The following is a 19,638-nucleotide window of genomic DNA, read 5'->3' as shown; positions in this document are numbered from 1 at the left end:
GCAAAACACGCTAGATGCTGCACAACCACGAGAACCAGCAGGCTTTAGAAGCGGCTTTTGCACGAGCGATCACATACACACACTAAGAGAAACTATCAGCTGAATAAAAGAATACGAACTACTGTGAGAAGGCTTTCGACTCGATGTATCCTAAGGCAATAATAGAAGCCCTAGCGAAACAAGGTATTAGCAAGCCTTATATTGAAAATCGCGCCAATATATACAAAGAAGCTTAAGCAAGAGTAATAATATATAAACTGGACCAACTGGACCAAGAAAGGATTAAAAATAGATGGAGAATACCTTAACCATCTAAGATTCGCTGATGACATGTCCTAATTGCCAATAGTCCTGAAGAACTGCAAGCTCAAATTAATGAACTAAATACAGCCAGCAATAAAGTGGGTCTCAAAATGAATTTTATCAAAAACTAATGTACAACAAACTAGTGGAAAGAAAAGACATTCTAATAAATAACACAACACTCGAAATAGTAGAAGTTCTACTATTTCGAGTGTTGTGTTATAGTAGAAGAATCTATTTGGAACAACTAATACACAGCTCTCGATCTCTACTACCAGAAATCAACAGAAGAATTAAGTTAGAATGGAGTACTTATGGAACTCAGTCATATTCAAATCTAGAATGCCACTCTATCTAAAGAAGAAAACATTCAACCAATGTATACTACGAGTCACAACGATGAATGGACCTGTAAAATCGGTAATAACTGCAAACCGAACGGATTGCTGGGAATAACCAAGGGAGACCGTAAAAGTGGAATACGACAAAAGATCCAGGTAATAGATATCATCCACAGAGTCGAATCCTTCAAGTGATAATGGGCAGAACGCCTGGCAAGAAGGACGCCTAACAACAGAAAGACCACAACAATTACAACATGGTACCCACGAGGAATTAAGAGACCTAGAGAAAAACCAAACCTGAGATGGGACCATGATATTAGGAAAATAACAGGGATAACTTGGGCCCGTATAGCCAACAATAGACAACAATAGGCCCAACTACAAAGAGAGTATGTTAGAGAGGCTACAGTAAAATTGGAAATGGTTGAATAAGCTGAAAATGATGGTGATCAATAATAAGATGATAAGAAATGAGAGAAATAGCTTAAGTAATGTACAGCAAAATGTACTATTTAAAAACTACAGCGTACTACTGCGTTATTCGTCCTCTTCGCATTTCTTCATGAATTTTGTTATTTAAATGACTATGTGCTGTAATGTTTTTTTTTATTTTTTTTCTACGTGATATAAATTATCTAGATCTCTATCATTATTTTCTTCAGTCCTCTCCTGATTGTCTAATATACTTACCACTTACCAGTTCTTTCTTACGCATTCTTAGCTTCAAACATTATAGCTTTTTGTATTGTCGACCTGGTAGGAATTGGTCAGAGATGGGTCAGTGAAATTATTAGATTAGAGACTCCGTAAGATAGACAAGACTTTTCTCAATTGTGTAGCTCATAATAATTACAACAAATTATTATTTGTGTTAGGTAAATAGTAAAATCAATATTTTAAAACAATTGACGATGATAAAATCATAGGTTGACAACTTAAGGTATGTTGGCATTTGCCTTGTTTTATTTTTTAACATTGTTCAATGTTAAATTCAAAATAGATGCAGTTTAGATTAGTTAAAATTGGCAGGTCCAAATTGTTTAAAGTTAATTAAAATTAAAAATCCTATTTATGATTTCTCTGTAAAATCAACAGGGAGAACCAATATAGGGATAATTCAAAGGTTAGGTTAGGTTAGGTTAGGTTGCTGGGGTTTGGGACCATATTTGATCCCTCACTCGGAGGCTTTGGGCCCATTGCGATACCCCTGTATTGTTGTACTAAACCTTCCTCTCATTCTTTCTTTGCGTTAAAGCACTTCCAGCTCTTTGCAAAGTTCTTGATGTCGCTGATGTTGGCTTCTGCAGCTTCCTCTAGTCCCTCTAAAAAACCTTACCCTAAAGTTTTAAAGCGTCGGTATTCCAGTGCCGGATAGTGGCACAGCAGGTGCTCTATGGTTTCTCCTTCCTCTCCGCATTCTCTGCAGCAGTCGTCGTCGGAAACTTTCCATCTCACGAGGTTTACCCCCGTGGGACAGTTTCCAGTGACGATACCTACAATTATGCGTACTAGGTCATTTTTGTGCTCTAGTAGCTGTTTTGTCTTTTTGCTATCTACCACTGGCCATAATCTTCGAGCTGTAGCGCAGTCCTCACGGTGTTGCCACGTCTCTTGCTGCTTGGCCTTGATAGCAGTTCCTATAGCTTCCTTCAGTGTGTTGATCGTCACAAGTGGTGGATCATCTCCCACGGCCTCTCCCCTGGCCCCGTCTTTGGCGAGTCTGTCTGCTTCCTGATTGCCCACCACATTGCTGTGGCCTGGCGCCCAGCACAGGCTAGCCCCGCCCCGACGCAGCCAGGACAGTGCTTCTCGGCATTTCATCACAGTTTTCTATCTCACTGATTGCATGTTGATGCTTCTTAAAGCGTCCAAGCTGTCAGACGATATCCCGTATTGATCTAACAGCAATTTTCTCTCGTATACAACTAGCCGCTTCCTTTATGGCGCAAACCTCTGCTTGTAGAACATTACAACCATCCGATAGCCTTAAAGATCGCCGGATGTCTAGTTCCTCTGAGAAGATGCCCATACCTGTGCCTCCTGAAGTTGCAGAAGCATCTGTGTAGACTGCTATCTCTTGAGTGTTCATTATATTCGGGATGCGAATCCTTATATTTTCTCCAAAATCATGTTTGGTGAGCATATAGTCCGTTTTCTGGTCTAGCAGATGTGTACTCGTGTTCACCATGATTTTCACTATCACTGACAATATCCTCTAGTGACTGTAGTTCGTCTGGTTCCACAGATTGGATTCCCTTAATCTTAGGGCACCCTTAGTGGCCAGATCCTTCACGAGCCAGTCGATTGATTGCAAGTCCAGAATTGCCTCTAGCGCAGCTTGCGCTGTGTTGTTCCTTGCTCCAGTTGTACCTAGAGCTGCTGCGGGATAGTTGAAAATTTGCAGTGAATTTCCTGTTTCCAACGCCGGACGGTGACGATAGACCACCCATATACAAAAAATATATCTAAAACCGAGTCTAAAACAATCCCTTTTTGATCCCATCCATTCATTTCGCTTTTTATTTTCTGATATTCTTTTTGGTTTAATATTCTGATATTAGACCAATAAACAGTGAAATACTTCCAGTTAAAAAATAGAAGTTATTTGACATTTTATAATTTAAAATAGTAGTAGTATTTTTATTCGCTTTAAATTTGTTGGTTATTTTATAACATCTTCTGCATTATAATTATATCTAGTAATTCTTCCACGAGTTAGCTAAGCAACACATTTATCTATTTAATGAACAGCCGCCAGCCTCATTAAGAAAAGACAAACTTAAACGGTCCCGTACCATAAAAAGGGCAGCCTTTTCGCATCATTATTTACGTGTTGGCAAACAAGTAAAGTGTTTCTGTGAAAGTTTCATCTGTCAGAAGCAGAAAAGGGCCATAAGGCACACTTATTTACGTTCTTTGTGTGGAAAAAAGAAGGGGATATCACAAAAATATAGCGCTGAATTGCAATGAGGAAGAAAAGCAAACTCCTCGAGTAAAAGGGCAAAACACTTAAGTGCCGTAACTTACCAGATTTTTATTCTTATTATTATTTATACTTATTCTTACATTACATTGTCAACAAAATTGTGTTTTCTTATTCTGGTAACGCAGAAAAGTTCCGCTTTCTAGAGATATTTTTATTTTAATTAAATATAAATATAAAATATTACTTCCGACTCTGTTTCTGCTTTCAGTTGAGATTAAAATTTTCCGAAAAATATACAAGAAATGCTAAATTGTTGAAAGTCCAATTATATTTATGTTTCCCAAGTGTACTTGTGAAACATAAATATACATAAGCGTAAAATATTATTCTGAACAACAAAATTTTTACATGTATGTAAATGGGACTTTTTAAATTTGCCGTCATGAAAGTTGTCACATGACAGGTCATTTTTAGAAAAGAAAGCATCAATTATTTTAATTCATTAAAAAATCCATATATTGCCTGTATTAGGCATGTAGAATTGTGACGACTTTTTCTGTCATCACTCAAACAGAAAGAAAAAGGTATCCGTTGCTCAGGGTTAGAGGAGAGCTGGGTTCGTAGGTAAGGCTTGTGACCTGTGGTGACTTAATAATGTTGTTAAATAATAAAATAAAAGTAATAATGTATAGGCTGCAAAGATTCTAAAATTGATGTTAGCTGCACAGAGTCACAGAGGCCAGCTCTCCATCCTCCATATCAGCGGTCGTCGGTCGTCTCGGCGCACTCCGTGATAGAGTGTTCTGGTGTTTCCCCATTTTCCCCACGGAATCTGCATTCACCGTTGTTTCTTAGCTTCAGCTTACTGAGGTGTTCGTTGAAGAGACAGTGTCCTGATAGAAACCCCGTGATAGTCCGAAGATTGTTTTTACTTAAATCAAGGAAAGTCTTTGATTTTTCTCGGTCGTAAGTTCTGAGGAACTTTTTCGAGTGTCTTAGCCCGTTGGAGCTGTATTAGGCATAAGATTTTTACTTAAATGTTTATTAGTTTGAGAGGACAGAAAAAAAGGTGCTAGAGTTACCAATTTGTGACAAAAATTATACAGCACTCCATACTACAATTTCAGTGTCAAAATGTAACTCCATATATATCAATAAACATAATTGTAAAATGTGCGCTAGAATTGTTTTTATGTTTAATAAAAAAGATTACAGTGGAATTCTCAAAGAGGATACTTTATATGGGGCTTTTTCATAGTTATTGCCTAAGTATGTGCAATAGTTTTTTCATCAAACTAATTTCAAAGTGAATTGTTGTTTCTACATCTACTCTGGCGTCGTTTTTATTGAATCACAGTGTATATATGCTATAACAACAATAAAACAATTTCATTCTTGATTACGGTAAGTGACCAGTCCATTAATATTAGAACATCGTTGGTGTTTCCTCAATCCAATTTACGTCCAATTAATCTAGGCCAAATACCATCTGCCTCGATAGTTTAAATAATTTAAATCAAATTATTAAGTAGGTAATTTTCACTTTAGACTTAACTTTATTGTAGATATATGTGGGCATAAGTAAAATATAATACATAATTTATGTTAAAAATGAAAATCCGAGGTGCTTAGCAACGAGTGCAACATTTCATGAATGCCTGATGTGTTTTTGCAAGACAAATTACGTAAACAAAAATTTGATTAAATAATAGCACACTAATGTCCAGAGATTGTTGAATTTAACTGTTACTATGATATAGAGCGATTATTGCAATTTGTTGTTGTATAACAGCGTCCATTTGGTTTGGAAATGATGATTGTTTGAAGATCGATGACATTCTCCATATAATTTTACATACAAAATGACAGCAAACTTTATTTCATAGCCATCGCTGACGCCGGTTTTTTGTTCAATCATATTGTATTTGTTTCCCGTGCGTTTTGCTTACCATATATTTAAGTTAATTAACTGCGCGGGTGCGGCTTTCCACATTCATAAAATACTTCACTCGTCGCTACGCCTCTCGTAAGCAAATTTCACAGTGCATACTTGTGTAAAATATGAGCCAATTCAAGCACAATGGGAACCTTAAAGATGCAAATGAAGCACGACCGTACCATCCTTTTTCGAGGCAGCTCGCTGTACTTTTGACCCTCCCGCAACTTCGTTGTGGATAATCTTAATTTTTAGTGATCAACACGATATAATATAACTGGCTATATTGCCAGTATGTCTAATAACTTTAACTTATAGTTTATGAATAATCACTTGTCAAAATTGTTTAATTTCGACATTGCAAAAATCCCGGAATGTCATTATTGATTAAATGAAAAACATTGATTATTAAAAGTCAAGCGTCCAGCGGCTACAGCTAACTGACTATCCAGGAAACACAAAGTAGCACGATTTTAGTATTGAAAATACTTCTAGCCGCGTTTATATGGGACCCGTCTTCGAAAAAACGACATGCTAGAGGCGACATGGTACGCGAGTTCAATAACCTGCCTAATCAACTTGTCAACACGTAAGTCGATAGTTTAGCCGGCGTTGATCATCGAATAGAGCAAGGACGTTCGAGGGCCGAAATGAGATCTTATCAGTGGGCCAACTATTTTATGGATATGGATGTGTAGACTGGGCCGGCGCACGGCGGATAAAGAAAGCATATAATTATACATACACATATTTATATGAACTTTTTACCTTAAAAACACTCAACGAATCGCCTCCTGAAGTTTGGCCAGATACTTAATTAACACCCTGTATTTAAAAATGGTTAGCTAGTGATTTAATAAGCTTTGTTTATTTTAATAGGAAAAAAATACATTTCATAAAAAATAAACAAACCCATAATACAAATACTATACACCAATTAATTAATTTTAAATGTATCTAAATAGGCACTTTAATAATTGAAAAATGGACAGGAGCATTTAAAATCGCTTCATAGAGTATACCAAATATGCTAAAGATAATAATTAATAATATCAATAATTAATAAATCAATAAAAAAACACAAATGGCACATTAAAATCTGCATTATCTGAAATCAAATTATAGCTAAACGGCTAATAAAATAATAGAGACAAGACACCGACATCTATAACGCGATGAGCAGTTTTTAATAATTATTCCGAGTTATTATTACATACTTGTTTTACAATAATTATTTTAATACAGTAGCATTCCTTCAAATAAATTTTTGATTTAAGTATTGTTAATATAGTCATATTAATAATTATAGCCCGTATGATTTCTAAAATAAATAATCAAGCGTGTTTTTATCAGAATTATTAAATGATTAAATAGAAATAGTTAATATTTAGTAACTTCGTAAGTGTTATATTTTAATATAATTATGGATTTAATAATTAAATAATTATCTTAAGTTTAAATTGTGCTAAACTTGTATTAGTTTCAATCATTTATATTTAAAATCTTAGGGAAGGCAATATAGATTTTAGGCAGGAGAACTCAAGGGAAGGACTGTGTAATTAGGAATTAAGACTTTACAATTTTTTTTACTTACCATTTTTTCTTGTCGTTCACGTTGCACGTTGACTTTTCGTTGTGTCACACACAATCTGAATTTCGGATATGATTCAGAACTGACAAATTGGACCAAATATATTAATTGCAAGTATTCAAAGAAATATTTTGTTTAACTTTGCAAACATTTAAGGCATGCAATAAGTTTAAAAAAAATTGACGTGAGATTACTTTATAATTCTTGGAAGTCTTGGACGATAAAGATTTGAATTATTATGGGTCTGTTTTGTTTAAGAAGCTAACAAATAATTTCAAAAACTTAACTATCAAAATATAATAGGTAGCAAATTTTTAAAATCATGCATAAGTATAATGTTCTATACTAATTGGACATACTAAATGTAAACTAGGTATAGTTGCTGCAATCGATAATATATTTTGTTGCCAATCGTAACAAATGTATGTATGCACCTATGTATACTTAAATCTCATTTTTTTTTTTTTACTTAAATAATATAAAACTTAAATCTCATAATGATGTTTATAAATACATAGGTATACATACTATGAGTAGTGGTTGTGACGGTTTTTTATTATATATGATGAAAAGAAGCTGCAAACTAAATTATCGTGGAATTATATTTTAATTTATTTTTATCTACAGTAACTATTACTTATTTTTTGTACAGCGAATTTAAATTTATGGGCCATCCATAAATTTACACCGTAAGTTCGAATATTGGTTAAACCTAGGAATACCCAGGTAATAGCCCGTAATATGCAAAAGAGTGAGTTTAGGTTAGATTAGAATTAGGTTTTAGTTGGTTAGGTTAGGCATTATATAAAAATATAGACCTAATCTAAGCTTAACCTAAACTGACCTTTTTTGTATATTTCGGGCTCCTACGTGTGTAACCCTATGTTTAACCAATATTCGAGCTTTTACGGTAACATAATACTCATTCTGATTGGTTTAATCTGGCTCCATAACGAAACTGTGGGTTCGAGGTGCTATTGCAAATTAATGCCATTAATTCTATGTATATATGTTACGGTTAAAGTCCGATGTCCGGGTTTGGTTATGTTTTTGGTTGTTTTGTTGTGTGTTATTCTCGAGATTTACCGGGTAATGTTGACATTAACCGGACATCGGACCTTAATCGTAACATATTCTCATTTCGTTAATCGTAACAACCTCACATTTCTATAGTGTCGTGACCGTGATCGTGACCGTTCATGAATCCGCACACGTTCATCTCCATCATTAATATTTTCCTTACTAAATTTTTCACTTTTATAAAATGCCATCACGATAAAAATCAAATATCAAAATTATTTAACGTTGCGAACGGTTCACTTGTTCACTATACGTATCTGGAATATATTTGCGAATGGCAATTAGCGATACGTTAGACTGCCGGAGTGCTGACGTCACGAATGTCAAATTGCTTTCCAAACAAGGTTTAGTTCTTTTATATTTCTATCGAGCTCTTCCAAATGACGTCACAAGTTAATATAAAATGTAAAAAACAGGTGATTGCCGACCACCGCCGACTTTTGTGTCTGGTATTTTCAATACGCCTATAATGGTTGCGCATGTTGCAAAATCTGTGAATTTTTTAATGATATTAGTCTAAAGTTGAATGTTTGAATTACTCTGTGCCTATAATGATTATAGTTTATGTTAAATAAACACTTTCAAAAAGTTTCAGACATATATCAAACGATTGTTCGCTCTAAAAAAGACAATGGCATTACTTTCACCGATAAATCAAGATTAAACTCTTCTAATACATTTCCGTATAATGGCTCTGATGATAAATTTTATTTGAGCCATTACTCTAATTGATATAATCCATAACACTATTGATTATAATAGAAAAAAGAATTCTTTTCATTTTTATTACAATAAATGTAAAAGGGTAATTTATTGAACTTTGCTTATAATAATTTAAAACCAATGTAATAATACTCAACATTTATTTTTATTATAATGTTGAGTTGACTTTTTCCTAAACATGCTAGTCCGTTTAAAATACCAAAGAAACCACTTGTTGACACCTTATATCATAGCTACTTATTATCTGTTAATTACATATGTGCTTAAGAGAAACGCATTTTAACAAAAGGAAATGCAACAGAATGCAATTTTTTCGAAATTTTGAATTTAGGTATACGCAACTTTAATCAAAGGTACCTTTGTTTTTAACTATTAAAAAAATTAATAATGCAAAAGAAAAAAAATTGAGGTTTCTAAATAAAATAGTCAACTTTATGTCAAATTCAAAATCTCTTCCTTTTTGAATGTAATAAATGTGGTATGTTTTTGAATGTATTAAACCTCAAACCTTGGTAAGAAAGACAATATTTGTATTATTATTATTTATCTTTTATTAAAGTTCGGAACAGCATAGTTGGATTCTTTGGATAATTAATAATAAAACAAGGTTTTCTCTGCCGTGCTCTTTTACTTGTGAATTACAGGCAGAGTACGGCCACTCCCTTCATTCCATTTAAGTGGATCTATTTACAAATTTAGCGTTTGGTTTACATAACCTGTGCTCCATAAATTTTTCAAAATATTGCTTCTTAGTTCACTAAAATTGTCATTTGAAAATAAAAAAATTATGGGCAAGCTGATTTTTTCAGAGTTTGTCAGCGACCGTCTTCTGAGTGTAAAATGAACAAAATCGGAAATTTTCCCCTTGCGGTTTTTGAGCAATAGGGGTGTTTTTTTTTAAACTGTACTACAACAAAATAATTAGACGCTAATTGTACATAAGAACATTCTCTATAAGTTCGCCTAATGATTTTTTTTATAAGTTTATTATTTCCGGACTTAACGGCCGTTTCATGAGCTCTTTGGGGTGGTTTTCAAAAAGTTTGTTTTACAGCAAATTGACCCGTATGAAAGTTGTTCATAATAAATGGACAAGCAACTTTTCCTCATGATGCAAGATTGTAGCTTCATTATTTTAGGAGATAGCTGGGATTTTTGATTTTTGATTTTTTTTAGATTTTTGGGTGCTATCTCCAAAAATAGTCAAGTTACAAAAAAAGTTCATAAGGCAAAGGTATATGTACTCTTATTTTGAACGAGTTTCCTAGGGTGAATTTGCTGAAAAAAGAGTAACATTGAAAACTACCCTAATTTGTTCATGAACTGGACTCTATCTCCAAAAATAATCAAGCTACAAAAAAAATTCATGAGGAAAAGTTGTTTGTCCATTTATTATGAATAACTTTCATACGAGTCAATTTGCTGTAAAACAAACTTTTTGAAAACCACCCCAAAGGGCTCATGAAACGGCCGCGCTATGTCCGGAAATAATAAACTTATAAAAAATTTCATTAGGCGAACTTATAGAGAATGTTCTTATGTACAATTTGCGTCTAATTATTTTGTTTGTGATAAACTCTGAAAAAATCAGCTTGCTCGTAATTTTTTTATTTTCACTCTCTATACGGCGATACAATTTTACTGGATTATCTGTCGTGCGCATCAGAGGTAATTCACAATAAAAATATATTTAACACGACTTAGGTTCCTTTATTTTATTTAAATTGTTTGTTATACAGTTGGCCAAAATATTACCTCTTTAACTACTGTATAGTGAGAATCAATCTTCAACCGGATCTGAATTTAAGCAAAAAATTTAAAATAGCACACTGTATATTTTTTGTATATCTCTAGGAATATTATTTTTTGCGATATATCATAAGCTGGTGTTAATTTTAAAAATGGCAGTGTTTTTATACAGAAATTTTATTCCGTATTCATTAAAGTGCAATTTTGAACTTACCCATGATATTCGTATTTTTTAATGAAAAATATGACGCTAATTTTGATTAATTCAAATATATTTTGAAACTAAGCTTTTAGTGGTTTCCATAAAAGTAATCATAGTCTGACGAATTGTGCAACGATTTTGTTTTCGCCTGGTATAGTTACTTAAGATCCCTATACAGATTTATTATTATCATGAAGAAGCAAATTATATTTTAGATTTTTTTTAAATATATAAAATCAACTAATATTTTTATGGCAATGGCAAGCATTTATTTTTGTCGTTTATTTATTTTTCAGGTACACTTTTAGCATACACTTTAGTGTCAACATGTGTCTTAATTCTCCGATATCAGCCACACTCGACAAATTTGGTAGAACTGCTACCTCAAAGTCTTCGAACGCCTCTACGCGGTTCACCTACAAAAGAGGGATTACAACAAAGTCCAAATAATGCAACAGGTATACAAGATTTTTGCTACTGCTTATATATTCCTAAAATTGAAACCACATTGAAAAGTAATATAAAGTTTTAACATATGACGTATTATAATTTTGTAGTCTACAGTGTAGTATACATATATATAGTGTATACAGTAATGATGGAAGCGACATCATTTGAAATGTCAAATGTTATTTGAAGTGATGTCATTTGAAAACCACTTGAAATAAAGACCCCTTTGCGACCTCTCCCAGTTTCTTATATTTTTAAAATATAAAATGTACTATTCTTGGACCCAAATATTTAAATTATTCAATAATCAAATAATGATGAATTGTGAAAAACCACATAATTAGAAAACTTGACTGATAAGTTATTACATTTTTTTTAGGATTATATGGTAACCAGTTAGCACCAGATGCCTTAAAGCAAGCTATCGATGCGAATTTAGGCCCACCAACTGCACCATCACCTTCACCATCACCGATCCCATCTCAGCCTACTCAGAGGGTGATGGTAAGAAGAATTACAAGAAGGTAAGAGATTCAATTATCCACGTTATTCTAATACGTGATTTATAACAACAATTATTTTTATAGTACGTTGTTACTACGTAGTCGACAGTTACTGGTGTTACTGGTGTTCCATTTTTAGCACTTATGGTGTTATTCATTTAATAAAAGTTGAAGTTGATCAGACAACACCTAACTTTATCACAGTTAGGGGTTGGAACCTTTGATGTTACAACATCAAAATAAAACAATAATTTAAAATATTTTGGTGTATTGTAGTGAATTAATGGCATTGTAGTGAATTTATTTGGCACCTACCTTGACGAAAGAAAGTCAACCCTATTCAAATCTAAAATGTCACTTTATCTAAACAAGAAAACATCCGACTAATGTGTACACCAGTTATGACCTATGCATGCAAAACCTGAACTAAACGAATATGACCTTTTGGAATTTACACTGATGCAGACACGTGTCCACTGATGATTCATACACAATCGAACGGAATCGAAGAACATAGAAATTTTAGAACAAAAATCGACTTGAAGAGAAGGACAGACGATCACTGTCGATAGTCTTATTGGTGTCTCGAGCCATTTAAAATAAATTCAAATTAAATTCCTTAGATAAATAGTTGTAAATAAGTTTGATAGTTCTTAAGCGTATATAGTTTCTTATTTTGTTAATTAGTGAAAATAAATTTTGTTAATTAATAAGACTAATTGAATTATCCACACGGAACCGAGTAAAAACGTAACAATTGGTGTCAGGTGTGAAGTGTCTAATAATTAATTATAGACTAGAAAAATAAAAATAAGACTGACAATGGCTTCGGAAAAATTGTTGAAATACTTGAGTGTCCGAACTGAAGAATATTTTAGAGGAAAAGGAGTGCGAAACGGTTGGCAAGAAAAGCATTCTACAGGCCCAACTAAGAGGCGTTCTGATCGAAGAAGGTGAGGACCCCGACACATTTTTCTTTGAGTTAGAAAGTGACTTTGAGTCGTCCTTATAAAAACTAGAAAATTACAGAAAATTCTCAAAAATTAGAAGATAAAATTATGGAAATTTTACAGGATTTAATCAATACTTTGGAAGATAAGATCATAGAAAATAGGCCAGCTTTATTAATAAAATACTTAATTTAGAAAAAGTTTATATATCAAAATAATAAAAAAAATCCAGGGAATTAAACGGAAATCTTATGAGAAAACTACGGAGTTACAAGACAAAATAACACAAGTTAAGAAGGATGTAAACAGAAAAATTTTGAGGGACGAAATGGCGAAGGCGAATTTAAAAAAAATCAAGAATCTAAAATATCGAAGGACCCTAAACCAATAGATAATAAATCTACCTCAAAAATAGGAATAAAGACACTACAGTTTAATGGGAAAACCGCTTGGGATAATTATTTTTGCCAGTTTGAAGCCGATGTGAAAGTCAAGGGCTGGTCACTCGCTGAAAAAGCTACCGCTTTGACAATTGCACTGCGAGGTAACGCTACTGACATCCTGGAGACACTGCTACCATCGGATCAGGGAGACTATCAGCAACTAGTATCAAGATAGGAGGATTGTTTACATAGATAACTTGATTTAGCTGAAATGTTTTCAGATTAGCGTCAAATATTCAGTGTACTACTTGTATATTTTTTAATTCTTTCTGAACATAGTGGTTTGAATTTGAGGATTGTTAAAGTTTACTGTAAGTTAATTCCTTTATTCCGAAATAGAGTTCTTGTTTCCTTTTTGCTTCTAACGACGATTGGATTCCAGAGACGATATGTCCCTTAAAACATCATGTGTTTTTTTTTTGTTGGATACGCAAATTTCTTTAATTTTAGGTACAAAGAAGAATGTATATTATCCCCCAAATAATAATTTCATACAGAAAGTGAGAAATAATATAAGGCAAATTTAATACCAGGAAGAATATCTAAGGGCAAGATTAATAGAAAGGTGATTTATAGATCCAATCATAACTTTCTCCAAAAGAGAATAAGAAAAGATACAAAATAATATATTTAAAAATTATTATAATTGAACAATCCAAAGTGTAGAGTTTAAAAGAATTTTAAAAGAAAGTGTGATTCGCGTCCTATGATATTATGTAGTGCATTTAGGAAATAGAGGTTGAGTTTCCTTTGTTGAGATCTTACAGTACCATACTCTAAATAGAGCGTCGACTACCTTTCATATGTACTTGTGATGTGTGTCATCAGTGTTTTACAAGTACACAGAACCTACAGTTTATCGCCGAATCCGAACGGCACTATTTGAGAGGCTTTACAAGACAAATATACTTAAGGTGGTTTGCCATTACTTTGCTTGAGGTGGCAAGTCGCTTGTTGCTCTATCTAGATAAATAAATATGTTTATTTTAAATAAGTAAAGCTGGGACAGTACTGGCTGGGGATCAAACCCAATACCTCGCAGATCGACACGTTACTGCTGGACCGACCATGTTAAGGTAAAAAAAATATAAATATATTTTATTCCGTTTTACTTTGAACGACGGATAGAGATAGATTCCCTAACACCAAGTGGTTTGTGTTCGTTAGACAAGCTTGGGTACAAGGAGGAATGTACAAGGATATATATTGTCCTCTAAATGATAATTCAATACGGAAAATGAGAAATATAATGCAAATTTGATACCCTTTGGTATTTTACCCAAAGGAAAAGTTTACTAAAAGGATAATGTATTGATACAATCATAACTTCTTTCAAAAGAAATAAAAAAAAAATTTACAAAAATAAAGTAATTAAGAATTGATAGAGTTTAATAATCCAGTCTGAAGTAAGAATTTTTAAAAGAAAGTGTGACTAATATACTACGATATTATGCATTGAAGTTAAGTTAATTTTTTTTATTTTGAAATATAAAATATGAATGTATTTTTAGTTTTTCCTTTTGCTTTTAACGACGGACGGAGATATATTCCTTAACATCAAGTATTTTTATGATTTTTTATTTTTTATTTATTTATCAATAGTGATTAAGTATTTTTATATTTTTTCAGGGACTTCTTAATAAAATGAATGTTTTAATTATTATGCTTTAGTTGAAGAGTATGTTCTGACATGGAAAATAAATTGTTTTTTTCAACAAGCTTTACAGTTGTAACAAAATTGTATTTTTATAATTATATCCAAACATGTATAATAATATACGACATGATAATGTATAAATATATAACAACCGAAGAAATCACTAATGCTAACATCTGTATTTGGAGCAAAACTGATATTGAACCATATGTTCTTTAAAAAAGACGTTTTGCTATGTTTTCTCTTAGTACTTTACATTTTGTAGATTATTATAATTTTGTAAAAATGGTTAAATATACCGTTGATATAAATAAATTAATTAATATTAATTTTTAATTGATTACAAGATATAGAATGGAACAAAACGTATCATTTCATCATTTCATACCGCTTACAATCCAACATAAAGTACTATTACGATTACAAAATAATTTAATTGTTTTTTAACAAAACTTTTTGCTTTTCTTTACAGTTCGCCGGATAGTGACGACACGTTTGGTGGAGATGAACCTGAAGAGGATTTCTCAATGAGAGATGATCAGTTTCTAGTTTCTGATAGGACAGAAAATAAATTTTATGGTAAGGGCTACAGTTTGCTACAGTATGTTGTTTCCGGTTTAGTTTGTAATATTGCAAAACGGTAATACCTATACAGGGTGGTGACAATTTTGATGCTCAACATTGGCATCTCAGAAACTACGAGAGATACGAGTTCGGTTAAATGGGATAAAAGTTGCGTAATTAGATGTTTGACAACCACCTATAAAGAAAACCCCGGTATCTTGATTAGTTTCGGATTTATGTAAAAAAAAACAAAAATAATACGTTTACATTAAATGACAATATCTTCAGAACTATTGTATCTATTGGAACGTAACTTGGTAGTTTAATATTTTTGACATCGGCCAATTAGATGCTGTTTTCAGAAATTTTTTAAGCCTAACAGTCCGCACAACAGTCAAGTTTTTGTTTTCTTATGGCCGCCATTTTGAATTTTTATACTGTTAGATAGAGCGAAAAAAAGTCTATACGGTGGTATCTAATTTTTATTCATTAGTATGTAAATTCACTAAAAAAATATATTTTTTTTTCAGAATTCGCCGAAGATCAAGTCTTCCTTGGAAATCCAATTGACACTTTATATGTCAGCAAGTTATTTTTTGTTTTAAGTGTCAAATCGGGTTGCACAAAAATGGTATAGTAGAGTTCAATACAGATCAATACAGAACCTAAAATTTTCTTGTCAAAAATGCCAGCCTAGACGTTCAGAGAATATATTACTGTGGTCTGGTTTCTCTAATTAAATGAGGATTTTCTTTTGCACAATAATGTGAATTATTTTCTGTTAAATGTGCCAGAATTTGTAAATAAAGATTGAGCCGTCTATAATATGTTTTCTAGAAAAAGGAGGCTCTTGAACACTTTTCCGGAACCATTTGCAAAATTGTAATCTTCTCTAGTGATCACCAGCATGTTAAAAATGTAAATTTGGTATACATTTAAATTTAAAGTTGCGATATTTATGTTTTTTGATAATTTCCCTACATAAGAATCACTTATTCAACACTCGCGAGTTATTTTACTTTACTACTAGAAGTTTCCGGATTTATTTCAATCTGAATGGCACATTAAAATCATTAAGCCTTTCAAAATATTGTCCTCTTGATTCTTAAAGCTACCAGTAATTGTTAAATTTTTTGAAATCCTTACGAAAATAGTACGATGAAACTGCATCCGTTCAGGATGCAATATTCTATAACTTGCTCATGCCATATCGGAATTTCTATTATTTTTAAGTAAACATCACACGCACATAGGTATCTCGTGTTTCCTCACTGGTATCTCGTGTTTGCTCACTACATATTGTTGACTGTTAATACGTTTTACACTATTTACTATAAATTTTTGTGTCCAAATTTGACACTTAATAGAGCAAACAAAAACTAACTTGCTATCATATAAAATGTCAATTGGATTCCAAAGCAGACTTAATCTTTTGAGCGAATTTTTCAAAAATCTTATTTTTTTAGTGAATTATAAAAATATTAACATAATAATGAATAAAAATTAGATACCACCGTATAGATTATTTTTTGCTCTATCTAGTAGTATATAAATTCAAAATGGCGACCATATGAAAACAAAAAATTTACTGCTGTTGTGCGAAATCTAGAATGCTTAGAAATTTTCTGAAAACGACATTTAATTGGCCGATGTCAAAAATATAAAACTACCAACTTACGTTCCAATAGATACAATAGTTCTGAAGATATTGTCATTTAATATAAACGTATTATTTTCATTTTTTTGACATAAATCCTAAACTAATTTATCCTAAAAACAAGATATATAAAATTAATCCTAAAAACAAGATACGGGGGTTTTCTTCATAGGTGTTTGTCAAACATCTAATTACGCAACTTTTATCCCATTTAACTGAATTCGTATCTCTCGTAGTGTCTGAGATAGAGATGTGTAGTTCGTGAACGAACTAGTTCCAATGATCTATTCCGACCCCGGAATGAAAGGAACTAGTTCCTGGTTTCTCAAAGAACTAGTTCCTCAGGACCTATTCCGGGATCGAGACTGTGACCGATATATATATATATATATATATATATATATATATATATATATATATATATATATATATATATATATATATATATATATATATATATATATATATATATATATATATATATATATATATATATATATATATATATATATATATATATATATATATATATATATATATATATATATATATATATATATATATATATATATATATATATAATATATATATATATATATATATATATATATATATATATATATATATATATATATATATATATATATATATATATATATATATATATATATATATATATATATATATATATATATATATATATATATATATATATATATATATATATATATATATATATATATATATATATATATATATATATATATATATATATATATAATAATAATAATAATGCGACGGATCGGCCAGCGCGCGTAGCCCAATGCCCGATGGTAGGCAGGAGTGGGGAGTGCCAGCCGTAGGTTATCGGATCCGGACCTAGAAAAGACTAGTTTACGTACGTACGGATCGGGCCAGCGCGATCGATGCTAGGCAGGAGAGGGAACTACCAGCCGTATGTTATCGGATCTGGACCTAAAGGAACTAGAGGAACTAAATAAAACAAAAGACTAGTTTACGTATGGATCAGCCAGCGCGATTGATGTTAGGCAGGCATGGGGAGTGCCAGCCGTATGTTATCGGATCCGGATATAGTGGAATTAATTAAAAGACTAGTTCACGGGAATCTATTCAGTCGGCAGATCCGAGATATAATACAAGGCGACGACGATGGATTCGGCCTTTCTATTGCCACAGCCGGCATAATTACCACAGAAAATTGTCGTGGATACTGTTTTTGATTTTTAGTTTGTTTTTTAAATATTTTATGGGAATGTGTCACTTTAGGTCCCTAAAATTAAGAAATTTCTTATAAAACGAAGTAGATATTCTGAATTTTTAGACAAAAACTTGAAGAAATGGAAAAAGCTTGAAGAAACGGAAAATGCAATTTTTCGTAAAATGTTCGTACCTAATATTTGCTCCAATTGATTTGTGATATAGTTTTTTAAAGTCTGTTTTGAGTTTATTTTTTATTTTTTTTTTGTCTGCAATACAACTTACCTATATGTTTTTAACATACACAATTACACGTCTCGTTATATTTCATACATTATAAAAATTATAAAGATCATATTCTGAATAGTTCTGACTGGCAACGAAACCCATTAGCAAGCAACGGGGATGTCAATGTTAGTCGGGAACTATTGTGAACTAAAGACCTAGTTCAAGGAACTATTCCTCTGGGGGAACTAGAACTAAGGAACTAGAATTCCCACCTCTATTCTGAGATGCCAATGTTGAGCATCGAAATTGTCACCACCCTATATACTGTGATATTTTTAGTCTGTCAAAACTCCTTAATCCTTTCAGAATTAATTCATTTACAAAAAGTGCATTTTGTACAACCAATAAAGAATTGACTCGTCTTGTATTTCTAATCATGCATGTAAAACGTTTGTGGCCCTTTTTTGAAGGGATTTTATTTTATGAAGTAAATCTATTTAGTTTCGTAATTTAGAAAATTTTTGCAGGCACTCTACATGGTGCTGGTAGTGCCACTAGTACCAGTGGTGTAGTGGGTTCAACAGTAGGTCCTAGTTTAGGATATATAGGACGTAGGTTGCAAGTAAGTGCAACAATTATAAATATTTATGTTTTGATTTTATTTACTTATTTATTGCTACATTTACGTGAATATTTTGATCAATTTAATTTGTTGTTTTTACTCTTTAGGCCGCTACCTATCTTTGTCCCGCCATATTCCCATGGGTAGACACTGGGCCTGCCACTGCAGAGTCGGGCATGTTTGTGATGAAAATGGTGGGAATCCTCTATATTCTAGTTATCATCTTTGACTTTATTGTTGTATTTGGGATGGACAACATGAACACGACAACGGCGGTTTTCATATTTCTGTTTTTCTTTGCCATACTTGGCCTGTTATTAGTGATTTCAAGAAAGCCACAAAACAGGTAAGAAATAATAATGATAGTTGAAAATCGAGTATATGTTAACAATCGTTGAATTTCGTATTTTAAAGAATGTTTCGCCTTTTATACCACTCAAGCTGGTTCCACACGATGCGCGATATAGCAAACACCTTCCAACGTTGGACACA

General features: G+C 32.3%; 1 protein-coding gene across 1 annotated transcript in view; it reads left to right on the top strand.

The window, feature by feature from the left end:
* The window catches only part of LOC115889494 (probable cationic amino acid transporter), a 357,520-nt gene that overhangs the window by 329,773 nt on the left and 8,109 nt on the right, over positions 1–19,638 (top strand). Inside the window, exons 9-13 of the mRNA XM_030909498.1 lie at positions 11,151–11,312; positions 11,684–11,828; positions 15,330–15,436; positions 19,052–19,146; positions 19,254–19,492. Of these exons, the coding sequence (XP_030765358.1) occupies positions 11,151–11,312; positions 11,684–11,828; positions 15,330–15,436; positions 19,052–19,146; positions 19,254–19,492 (748 nt within the window). The remainder of the gene's footprint in view (positions 1–11,150; positions 11,313–11,683; positions 11,829–15,329; positions 15,437–19,051; positions 19,147–19,253; positions 19,493–19,638) is intronic.

The sequence above is a fragment of the Sitophilus oryzae genome, unplaced genomic scaffold (genome assembly GCF_002938485.1).
Source record: "Sitophilus oryzae breed Bouriz unplaced genomic scaffold, Soryzae_2.0 scaffold_815_pilon_pilon, whole genome shotgun sequence".
Taxonomy (NCBI): Eukaryota; Metazoa; Arthropoda; class Insecta; order Coleoptera; family Curculionidae; genus Sitophilus; species Sitophilus oryzae.
Note: the sequence above shows the minus strand (reverse complement) of the source record. Positions and strands in the feature narration are given on the sequence as shown.